Genomic DNA, 12,545 nt, shown 5'->3' on the forward strand with positions numbered 1-12,545 from the left:
TATGACAGTATCATTCTGAAACAGTCCACTCTGCACAATGAGTGAATTTTCCTTTACACTGGTACATTTTCATCAGTACTTTTGTACATTTACTAATGTAACATTTGGAATTCAGGATTTTTGTCTTGTGATGGAGTACTTCTACTTTCACATAAGTTAAGGATTTATACTTTCACCAGTGGCTGCAGCATTGGTGATGAACACATAAACGCATCAATAATTATAACCCTATAATATAACCATTTTATTCTGCATAATGAGTACTTTTACTTTTGGTTCTGTGACGATAATTAAATGCTAATACTTCTATTTCATTTAAGTATTTTTTCAATTAAGGAGTTTTACTTAGAGTATTTCTGCACTGTGGTATTTCTACTTTTAGGATCTAAATCCAAGTCTAAGTGTGAATTGTCTTTCACGCAGTTCCATATCCGGCCAGCAGGGGGCGCCACACGATCATGTAATAGGCAGTAATAAGGCGTTTATTGATTTCCAGTATTTCAGGACGTTGTATTAGTCTAATTAAAGACGAACTGAGGCAGCTGTGCTCACCTCACACTGCGAGGTGTGTCTGTGATGTGTTTTATATCCATGTTATAACCACGGTGTTGAACATGTGGGTCAAACTGACAACAGCTCAAATTTAACTGACACAATTAAAAATCAATACTTCACCTGTCTCCATAAAATAATGTCTGACGTCATCACCGTCATCAGTGTGACATGCTAACAGTGTTCAGTCCGGTGTTTGTCGCAGAATAAAGTGACATAATGAATAAACGCGTGTGAGCACACAGCCTGACACACACACACACACACACACACACACACACACTCCACCGTCACCGTGCTGAAAGGCGAATAAAAGCGAAGCTCCGGTAAAAGTTGAACTTATTCAACTTGTCTCCGGTGTTTGACTCGAAACTCTTCTCGTCACCCTCCCCGTCGACGTTACGTACGCAGCCGTGGCGTGCCTGCAAGCCAAATAACATGGAGTCCTCTGCCTGGCATCTTCAAGGGATCCATGCAAAACCCCGAGCAGCGATTTAACGGAGCAACTTTGTCCCTGGGAGCCGTCAAAGCCTCCGGAGAGCATCGTGTCGGGGCGTAAAAGCTTCAGCTCCGTCCTCAAACTATGACGAACGGCGCTTAAACAGCCAGCTTTCACTGCGACCCGCACACCAGGCCGAATTCAGTGAGTATTTGCACTAAAAAAAACTGCAGCTCAAAGGCGTTTCTGGCTCCAACACGCATTGTGCACGGATGCATTGTTGTTCTAGTCACCTGACAGACACTGGATCGATACCAGCTGCGTCCTCTGGAGCCACAGAGGCCAACCCGCGGGACACCTTGATGTACCCGGGTATTTTCCTGCTTCTCAGAGGGGCAGCAGGGGAGGACATGGGCCTGAATAGAAAGGCCACTTATTTATGTAACCATCTGAGCGCCCTGTTTCATTCTTTAAGACCAGACATATTGTGAAAATAGGTCAGACGGGACGAAAACTGCAGCTGGCATTGGAAATACTGAGGAGAGCCAAACCATTTCTGCAGATCTCACACTTTCATATTGTCTCCTAATGCTTGTGATCCCTCCTCACAGTCTGCTGGGTGTTGGGGAAACATTGTGCATGTGGATGTGAGCGTGGAACTTTGAAGCTGTGGGAAACTTTCATGTTGTTCAGTGTGTGCTCGTGTTTGCAGGAGAAGAGGAGGCTGCACAATGTAGGAAGGCTGGTCACCAGTGGGACTCCATACTGCTCTCTGGGGGGACCATGGAGCCAGAAGGGCCACCCCGAACCCCAGGGACCAGCTATGGGCCCCCAGCCTGCAACTCAGCACAAAACCCTGTCACCCCCACCTTCCTCAACTGCACCTTACAGGTAACGACGTCAGACCAAAGGTGGACGTTTGTTTCAACAATTAGGGAGACACATATTAAGCATGTTGAGCATCACACACTCAATTTTCTGCGTTCTTCACTAAATGTAATGCCAACTTAACAACAGAGTAATGACACATTGATATTATAAAAATCCAGATTTTTTTTAATGCACCAATTTGTGCATCAGTTTATGGTGGACAAGGCATGGTACTTCCTGCTTCAGTCGTGCATAGCTGCCTCATCTTTTCTCCATTTTATGGCAGATTGCAACCGTCACTTGTAAAGGTTGCATACTGCCAAAGGTGGGACTGAGTCACTGTATTGCAAGACTTAAGTTCCAAGTCCTAAACTTGAGTTTCCAGTCCTTAACAAGTCATATTGCGCTCTTTACTAAATGTAATGCCAACTGAACAGCATTAAAGCAGCTGTGCGGAACTTTTTACCATTTATAAAACTGCCCCTAGTTCGTATCACCCCCCCTTGAAGATCCGCATATTTATTTGAACCCAACAGCGACAAAAAAGCCTTTCTCTATATGGCTATTTAGCGTAGCCTGGCTCGGGTCGGACACAGCGGAAGTCAGCAAACCAGAATACGGCACCTGGAGGCGGAAGTAAGTCTGCACGCCTGCAGTGGCCCGCAGCCATTAAACCACAGAAGAAGAAGGAGACGTGTTTACGAGTAGGATTTAAGAAACAGGCTAAATGACATGTAGTAGGGAGTAGTCTCTTGTACAGTAGGTGGTGGTATGCACCTGGAAGTTGTTTGTGATCCGCCAATAAATTGAGAGAAGAAGAAGAGCCGTGTTTACAGAGAGTGTTCTTCGAGTAAGCGGTACGCAACGGGCATTGCTGAACACCTAACAGTTTTACCAGATGTATGTATAAGGACTTGGTTGTACTTTTGATGTCATGGCGGATAAAGAAGGAGCACCATCTAAAAGAAAAAGAACAGAATAACAGAAGAAGGCTAAACGGGACAGTGATAGGGCTCGAGCCCAAACTCGTGTAAACCTCGGTCGGGCATTCACCAAGTGGAGAGAGCTGTGAGATTTGAAAGGTTTTAAAACTGATCCCCAGTTGGCCCTTTTCCTAATCGACAGGTATGTCATTTTTGTTTTTATTTAGAGAATATACCGCAACTTGTTAGACGTTGTTTCACTTCAATATATGACGACATGGAAGTTATAAGCAAGCTAAATGTAACTTTAGCTGATGTGAACCGCTTCTGTCTAGTAACGTTACAACAAACGCCACAAATTTATCTGTAACTGTGACCATGAACACAAATACACAGCAGGCAGTTGTCCTCAGTTTATAAGAAATTCAGAGCTACACCAGAACATTTATGATTTTCCTCTCACTCTCCAAAACAAATGCATGCGGTTATTGCCGGTTGCAGTCGGAATTTTACGACACCAGGCTGTGGGTGTCATACTGCTTCGACCAAAGGGGGCGCTATAATCAACGAAAACAGAAAGTTCCGGACAGCTGCTTTAACAAAAGAGTAATGATAATCTTTTCTCCATTTTATGGCAGATTGTAACCATCACTTATAAGGTTGCATACTGCCAGAGATGGGACCGAATCATTGTATGTCAAGTCCCAAGTCAAGACTGACAACACTCAAGTCAAGTTCCAAGTCCTAAACTTTGAGTTTCCAGTCCTTCACAAGTCATATTGTGCTTTTTACTAAACACCATACCAATGATTTTTTTTACTGCATCAGTTTATAGTGTAAATGTCACTGCACTTCCTGCTTCATCTTCATCGCTGTCATTTCCATCACCTGGGCCTCAGGTGTTCCAAAAGTTTAATCTGGATCAAAATGATCTGGATTTGGAAATCCCATGTTTTGCTATCCAGGATCAGTTGAACCATTGTAATTTGTGCTGGTTTTTCACAGCAACGTTAGACTGGATCAGCCTACAAACTTTTAATGATCACCAAATCCAGATAACCAGCCTCTAAATGGGACTACATACATATCACAATGTAGGTATGTAAAGAAGAGGTGGAACAACTAGTGTTGGGTCACTTTAAGTGTTTTTATTTGAAGAGACAATGAACCACATGGGGGATGCAAATACTAAAGACTACTTTTGATTGCGTCATTGTAATGATTGCAAAGCGATGAATGACAGTTAACTTCAAATTAAGTATTTTTGACAGCTATTTAGAGCAGTGGTTCCCAACTGGTCCAGCCTGGACTTCTCACTAGTCCTTAGTTCAGGTTCCACACAGTTCAGTACATTCAGCTTCATACCTGTGTTTGGCCATGTCGTCAAGCTAGTTTGCTGCCTCTGTTGAGTAGCTACCCGTTAATCACTCACACTACAGCAGGAAATAGCACTTCAAAATAAAAACTCTGTGCCGGAAATTCACTGCACTTAAAAATAAAGTGTGTTTTTTCAGAATGGACCTGCACCCTACTTTTGGACCGTAGCAAACCAGTTGGGAACTGCTGATACAGGGGATTATTTTATGGGGACAAAATCCTTTTTTTAAAATATATATTTTAACTTTAGTGTATTGAAATGCTGAAAGGGATAGTTCCGGTTTGTGGGGTTTTATGAGGTGATTATCCATTGTCACTGTATTGAAGTAGATGTCTATCAGCACACCCCCAGCTCGGAGAAGCAGGCTGGAGTACCGAAATGGAAGCTTATTAATGTACTGCTGTGGACGGGGGCAGCAGCAACGTGTATTTTAGCCACCTAAAAAATTGCTGTCAGTTTAAGTGTACGCTGTAATTAGAATATTTTCATTCTCTCTCCGTCAGTCAGCCTGGCCCAAGAGGGAAGCCAATGACAGTTTCAGTGCCCCATCTAAGCTCTTGTGAAAGCCACCAGACTCCTTTGACAAAAACAGTATTTCTGGCTGACTGGTCTACCACTGCCTTTATCAGTTAGTTAGTTAGTTTGTGTTATTGTGTGACTTTGGTGAATCTGCACTAACTTCCACTTCAAAAGATCAACTGCTCCTGTAATGGCAATCCAATGTCTGCTTTATCACTGTAACGATTAAGTACATCAAGTGCAAAATGTAAGTAAAAATATGTATATTATTTTGAGTTTTATTGCATTATGTTCCTGAAATCCACCACTCTGCTTTGATCAGGATGATTCTAATTTTTTGGGATCAAAGTTATCCCTGTCTTACCAAAATCTTGTTTTTGTCGTTTGAACAACCTGTTTTCAAGATTTGATCCAGTCCGGTTACTTCTGAATAATAAGATTTGTATGTTTTATTTTCCTCTAGTCCTCACGTTCTCCAAATGTGAGAGACGGCCTGATGCCTGCCAAATGCTCGTGGGGCCACGCTGGAGATGAGGGCCCCAAGCAGACTGAAGGCCCTCAGCCCAGTGCAGAGCCAGGGAGGAGCGCACAGAGGAGATTCAGGTCCTCAGCCTTTCCTTCCTCCCTAAGCTGGGACTCTGACTCTGAGAAAGAAACACTAGATGGTAACACATGGCTTAATATCTCCTGGACACCTGTTGCACACAGTAGTGATTAGTGAAGCAGTAGTGACTCTAGCTAACACACGATGCCATCAGTGTACCTATCATTGTTGTCCCCTGATTGTTTTCAGTGTTACTCAGTCTGCATGTAGTCAGAAGTCTCTCAGTATGCACTGTATCTTTGACTGTGGACTGTAACTGTTGAGCTGTGAAGTGATGTTCCTGTGGTTGTGTGTTTTGTGTTGCTGTTGCGTGTCAGAGGAGGAGCTACAGCACTTTTCTAACCCTCATGGTCTGGCTGCTCACAGCCCAGGATCTCCTTCTTCTGGACTCAGGTGAGGAGGAGGAGGAGGAGGTGCAGGAGGAAGGGTTGCGAGTGTTTGGGGGTGATGTCAGATGGTTAGTTCAGGACACAGAGACATCACGAAGCATTAGTGCCTCTTGTGTCCCGTCTTAAGCTAAGCTAACTCTTCTTATCTGGTATTGTTTCTCTTTTTTTTGTTGGTTCTCTTTTTGTTGTTTTGTTATTGTTTGTTTGTTTGTTTCGTATAACCTAAACCCAGAGGCGAATGAGTTATTTATGAGAATATGCTAAGTAAAAAGGGCAGGCTACACTTTTTCTGTCTATATTTTTATGTTTTCCTTTTGTTTATCTTTACAATTTAACGCCTTGTTGTTATTTAGTCTTAATTATGTGCACTCCTTTTGAAAAACTGTTTCATGCTACTACTGCAAATATTACTATCAGCAGAGAAGTCAATTAACGTTTACCCAAAATGTCAAACTATTACTTTACTAACTAAATTCTATCAGTAATGCTAAAGTCCAAATTACTCAGTTATTTCCAGGAAACCTTCAGACCCAGAAAATGTTACTGTTTTATTCCCAACTTGAAGGTCTAAATGTTGCGAGGAATGAAATTATGGGGGAGAAATATTTAATCCTATATATGTATTTTTTATTCTGTTGCTGTAAAAGTCATCAGATTTAACCTCTTCCACTCTCCAACGGACGCCAGTGTCCTTGGTCAACATTACTGTCTTTCAGAGGCTGTAGCAGGCAGAGTTTTAAGGCCCAGATGCACCAAACCGACGTCAAAGAACAAGTGGCAATGAAAGCCGACTGTCGCATCCCCTCACATTGCCTGTATCTTGGCCAGGAAGTGCCCTTGAGCACACCAAAGACTGCGGCAACTGGCCAACGTTCTGCGTCTGCGTGAGAGGAAATATCTTTTCCTCTGCCGCAGGCGGTGGTAGTGCGCATTAATCATTCAAAAGCGGAAATCACTGACCGCAAGGATTCAAGATGCTAGTTAGCCTGTTAGCATATTAACAACACAACCCGATGTTGAAAGAACAAATGTTTACCGTGTGCTAGTGAGCAGCAACACAAACAACTACCAGCTGTTTTAGTTAGAGATCAATGGTTAAAAAAGATCTCACCTAATACAAAAAGTTTGTTTTTGATCTCAGACCCTTAATGACTTTGGTCATTTGTTTACTTTCCTCACTTCCATTTCTCGTTTTAATGCACTGAGCTGAACTGCCTATAGCAGAGTGTTTTCTCTCACCGATGGGCTCTGCTGTCTCTGAAGCCAATTCGACATGCTGAATATTAATAATCATAATGCATTTTATTTATAGGCGCCTCTCAGAGCACTCAAGGACACCTTACAAGACACAGTTAAAAAAACAAGCAGCAGTGTGTCCATAGATCATAAAATCGGACAATTCAGTAATATACAATTAAAGATGATAAAATGACTAGACAGAAATTATGATTATAAATATTAGGTATAAAATCATCATCAGTGCAAGACTCAATATGTGTGTCACCATTAAATCAGAATTTTCAGACGGGATTTAAACGTGGAAAGGGAGTCAATAGTCCCAAAAACAGGCAAACAGGGCCGACATGTGCCAATGGTGAGGGACACACAGCAAAAACTAGGGCAATGGATGCTCTCAGATGACCCAACGTTGACCAATGGCCGACCATCGACTTGGTTCATCAGGGCCTCTAAACCTAGAGTGAAAATCTTACTCATGTAAAAACCACTAACGACAATACATTTTATTTATAGAGCGCTTTTCATGATACTCACCTACTAACTACTAACAACTAGAAGACTATGGAATCTATTGGTGCTAACCACGTCACGCTATCTTGTTGGGAAGGGTTACATAGTGCTCCAAACTCAGGCTAAATAGCATGGCCATTTTTAAAGGGTTCCCTTGACCTCTCACCTCAAGATTTCTAACTGATAACGGGTTCAGTTGGTACCCACAAGTCTCCCCTTTACAGACATGCACACTTTATGCTAGTCCCATTCGGTTTTGAGCAGAAACCATGCAGTGTTTTTTCAGTATTATTTTAGCCTATTGTATTTGAATATTTCTGCATACTGGGGTCCCTAAACACTCTTGGAATTGCATAAATTTGACTGGAAAGCTGAGACTCCTGTGGATTCAACGAGCCTGGTTTTATTCATGTGTGATGATGTTCGTCCCCAGAGTAGTCATTTCATTGTAGTTTGACTGTTTTTTAAAACTGATACCACTGTGTAAAATGGTCTACAGTGACCTGTGGGATAATCACAGCCTCATGAAACTTTGCAACCACAAACTAGAGACCTGCAGCATTCAGAAGATGTTTGGCTTTCATAGGTATATTGACATTTAGGGTGTTTCTTGGCGGCCTCTAGAACAGAAGAGCTCGCCATCCAATCATCAAAAAAGGGAAGGCTTACAGAAATCTCCAAATGTCAAAAGTTTTTGTACCAAATGACAGCTTGTGTTCTTTTATGATGCTCTTCAGGGTTGGGGTGTCTTATGGTGGTATTTTGGAGGAATTTTTGACCATTTGTATTGATTCTTGAGTGGTAAAAAACAACCGAAAAAGCCCCTACGCACCTTAAACTCTCGAAGTTTGAACAGGCGTTTGACAGAACACAATATTTATTGCAGATTTATGACTAGAAAAACTGACACACAGTGCTGAGCTGCATCTCAAATTAATCTTCAGGGACCTAGCTTTTGAATGATGTATACCACTTCTGTGTGGCATATAGTGTTGACCTGCTATCTGTCCCTTAAGATCCACTGCCCCCCCCCCCCCCCCCAGAAAAGACCAAAATTGGTGGCTATGGTAGGGAGGGGTGGAGTGGAAGAGGTTAAATATTCTGAGTCCACAAATACTGGCATCTTCATGAAAAATTCCCACCGTGTGTGTTTTTAAAAACCCACACAATTTCCAGTAAAAATGGACATGAACTCTCAAAGTGTGAGAATAAGAAGAGCTTGTTCTTGGTCTGTAATTTTGATTTGTTTCAGGCAGAGATGCTTCTTTTAGAATTGCCTCTCAATGCTTTTCCTTTCCACTGCTGTCCAGACTTGATAGTGAAGATGACCAAGAACCTGAAAAACTGCAGCACTTGCATAATAAGACTGACTCGTCTCCCCCTGTGGAGGGGCTCAGCGACAACAACAACACTGAGAGCACAAAGACAGAAGAGCCAAATACATCTCAGCTTGGCCAAACAGAGTGTAAGCAGCATAAGGAAGAAACAAAATCTGCCTGCACACTTGATAACTTTCTTTTTATCTTAGGGCTCTTTCCATTCATAATTCCTCTGTTTTCTCTTCGCAGTGGCAGACAGCAAAGTGTGGAATGTATCCGAGGAAGCCGAGCTGTTTCTGTCCAAAGTAAAACCAAAGGAAGGTTGCCAAATGGAGGAGGAGGAGGAGGCGGACAACAGCGAGGGAGAGAAGAGGCCCAAGGGAAAAGAAACCAAGGAGCCTGAGAGAGATGTGTACACCTTCCCTGGAGACTCAGACCCGGAGAGTCCCCCTCCTGCCCCCTGGGCTCATTGCACATTTATTCAGCGGTGCAGAAAGAAGAGGGTGCTGCTCAGGCCCTTCTCCGGACTTGGCACGTTGAAGCGAACATTGCCTGAGACAGGAAAGAGGGCAAGAGTGAGTCCTCAAAAATCAAAAACCAGTGAGACAGCACAGAGTGGAGGTGGAGGGGTTTATGATTTCGAGGAAGTCAGTTTTGGAGAGGCAACAGTGGAGGAGCCGATAAAGTTCAGAGACAGAGGAGGGAAAAGGGACAAAGAAGAGGAACAAAGTGGGGGAGAGCCAGGCAAACAAATCTTCACCTGTGTGGAATGTAGCATTTACTTCAAAAAGCAGGTCCACCTGCAGGAGCACATAGTTGAGCACTGTCAGAGCGGTGCAGCGGGGGGCAGGCGTTTAGGAAAGGGCGGCCGCTTTAGGTGTATCGAGTGTGGGTGGAACCTTTCAAATCGGCTCGCGCTGGCAGACCACCACAGAAAGCACCAGGAGTCCCGTCTAAAGATCTTAGAGGAGATTGAGAAACTGAATGAAAATGGGAAGGCAAAAGAGACTGAGAAGCTCAACAGTAAGACGGTGAAGCATATAAGCTCAGACCCTGCGATTATGCAAGACACAAGCCCAGCCTCGATTCCAGGCAAAATGTCAGACCCAGAAATAGTCACATCTCCACCTCTTTCCCCAGCACCAGTTTCAACACCAGACACAGACCCAGCAGTTCTCGAGTCAGACGCCACTCCTCCAAATTCAGTCCGAACTGCAGCTCAGGCCCGAGCTGTTTCCACCTGCCGCCGCCGCTTCGTCTGCACCAAGTGTAACTTCAGCACAAGAACCTCCCAGGCACTGGCTAATCACACCAAGACCCACAACAGAAAAAAACCCGCTCTCCAGGCTGACTCCCCATCCCCAGGTTCACCATCATGCGTGGCGTCCACCTCCCTGGCCTGCGGTCATTGTGCCTTCCTGACCTCAAGTCAGACTGTAATGAGGGAACACCAGAAACTTGTTCACCCAGGACAGGCCTCCGTCAGCGGGGTGCAGGCTGATGACACTGGTCAGCATTCAAGGTCTAATGCGGGTGCTCAAATTTCAAAACCCCCCACCATAGATTCTGACCATCTCTCTGGGCCTGGATCTCGATCCTCGCCCGATGCAACTCAAGGCAAAAGCCAGCAGGGAGTCACTGCCTCTGAGGACAGCACAAAGCCAGACGGAGCCGCGGCTCGGCCCACAAGCCAGGTGGTGTTCAAGTGCACTGGGAACAGGAGATTTAGCAGAAGAGGGAAGACTTGGACGGATCTGGCCAAGTTTCTGGATGATGACAAGCTGCCCGGGAGTGAAGAGGAAGAGCAGGATGAAGATGGGAGCACAAAGCTTGACACTGAGCGTTCCCAACGGGAGGGCAACTCACCTGCTGGAGTTAAACCGTACACCAGAGCACGAGCTAACGCAGGTGAGACTGAACTTATGACTGAAGACTCTAATGCTGAGGTTAGACTAAAGTTATTATGTCAACCAAGTCACATATGCCTGTACATCTTTCTTTTTCTTCTAATTTTACTAAAAAAAAACCCTGATTATACAGAAATAATGAAAGCTTCCCTAATCAATATTTTTATTATAAACAGTGGATCAAATTACTATGTGTAATGTGGAGGGTGTTGCATATTGTGACAAAGAGAGTTATCACCTGACTGTGCTGTTCTCCTCACCTCGTTAAGCTAACTGTTTTCACATAACAGATATAGACTGTATAGAATAATGGACGTAGCCATTGTGACCCACTGGTTTGTAGACGCACGTTTTGAAGCCTCAAGGTCGGCATTTGGTCATTGCCAGAGGGTGGAGATAACCCTAAAGTGAGCTGCTAGCTTGGTTAGCACATTTACAGCTAACACTAACTCGCATAATGTTTATGCTCATTTTTACTAAATGTTAAAACCATTAAGACAACATGTAGCCTACTTAAAAAAAAAAGACTTTTTCATGCAACCAAAACAGTCATTAAGATTTTTTTTTTTCACTTAATGGCCATAAACTATGTAAAATGTTGGACATTGCTATCATGAGGTCACCCACTGGTTTGTGGACTCCCATTTTGAAGACTTGAGTTCTGCATTTTGGCAGTCGCCATCTTGGATTTTGGAGGCAGAAATAACCATATTTGGATGAGAGGGTGGAGATAATCTTAATGCTAGCTACTTGCTTGGTTAGCGTGGTGCATTTACAGCTGTGATAATGCTATTGCTAATTTTCGCTAGTGAAAAACAGATTTAGAGAGTCTTTTATTACAACTAAATGATGAACAAGACTTTTTTAGGTGTCCAAAACGATTGCCCCCAGCTTCATGGAGTATTTTAGCATTGGTAAGTTAATTGTTTGTTGCCACCGTAAAGTTGTTCATTGGTTTGTGGACTCCAATTTTAAAGCCTTTAGTTTAGCATTTTGGCAGTTGCCATCTTGGATTTCAGACGCAGAAGTGACCATATTTGGTTGAGAGGGTGGAGATAAGATACTGGACTACTACAAGATGGCCCACCTACAATATACTCCCATTGTATGAAATGGTATACATTTCCGGTCTCCTGAGTAGGCGTTGTCCCCCGTACCCCAATCAAAGATGAGTATCCCCAACCTCGCTTCTGTCAATATGTGTGTACCCTTACTGGCTGTGAGCTAAATAAATAAACAGTCCGTGAAAACAATTTTTTTTTTTCCCAGCGGATGTCTTAGTTACAACATGATTGAGCTAACTGGAGTAGTTTCATGTCGTATCCGACAACGGGAGACTTTTAACAGATGACGTCCTGATGTTAGCTTTGCTGCTAGTGTTAACGTTAGCTGTCCCTGTCAGCTGCAGCCTGATGCTTTCTAGACATCATGATTTCCCAAAACTTAATAAATACCACACATAGGAACACAAAACTGCTTTGCTGGCTCAATCATGTTGTAACTAAGATATCCGCTGGAAAAAATATTTTTTTAATCCAGTATCTTTGGTGAAACTGCACTGATTTCAGCAGAGGAGATATCTGTTGCCAGATCTTGCGAGAGTGTGTTGTTGAGACAGAGACAGGTCTTGAACAAAGTAAATTTTCTCCTGATTTGTCCGTCTGAAATTTGCCATTTTGGTGTCAGAATGTTCTGAAGATATGTGGCTTGTGATAAATGGGTCCAGTATTTGCTTCCATGACTACGGGGCGAAAGAATCGGCCATAATCTGTAATCACGTTCATTTCTCCCACTGAAGTCAATGGACTCAGGACCTGCTGTTAGTCTCCTAAAGGGGCGTGGTGGTCGCAAACCCCACGTGACACTGATACAGGAAACTGACTCGCAGTGGACTGT

The 12,545-nt window shown here is 43.4% G+C and overlaps 1 protein-coding gene across 5 annotated transcripts in view; it reads left to right on the forward strand.

Annotated features, from left to right (window-relative positions):
* The first annotated feature begins 777 nt into the window (after window positions 1-777).
* Window positions 778-12,545, forward strand: part of wizb (WIZ zinc finger b) — a 44,970-nt gene continuing 33,202 nt past the window's right edge. For 2 of the 5 annotated variants that reach the window (XM_049560117.1, XM_049560118.1), the window contains exons 1-6: window positions 778-1,195; window positions 1,704-1,882; window positions 5,145-5,346; window positions 5,603-5,678; window positions 8,734-8,888; window positions 8,992-10,650. In XM_049560117.1, the coding sequence (XP_049416074.1) occupies window positions 1,775-1,882; window positions 5,145-5,346; window positions 5,603-5,678; window positions 8,734-8,888; window positions 8,992-10,650 (2,200 nt within the window). In that variant the 5' untranslated portion in view covers window positions 778-1,195; window positions 1,704-1,774. Of the gene's footprint in view, window positions 1,196-1,703; window positions 1,883-3,801; window positions 3,883-5,144; window positions 5,347-5,602; window positions 5,679-8,733; window positions 8,889-8,991; window positions 10,651-12,545 lie in introns of those variants that run through there. The other 3 variants (XM_049560120.1, XM_049560119.1, XM_049560121.1) reach the window with 3 other exon arrangements.

Source organism: Epinephelus fuscoguttatus, linkage group LG19 (genome assembly GCF_011397635.1).
Source record: "Epinephelus fuscoguttatus linkage group LG19, E.fuscoguttatus.final_Chr_v1".
In the NCBI taxonomy this organism is placed as follows: Eukaryota; Metazoa; Chordata; class Actinopteri; order Perciformes; family Serranidae; genus Epinephelus; species Epinephelus fuscoguttatus.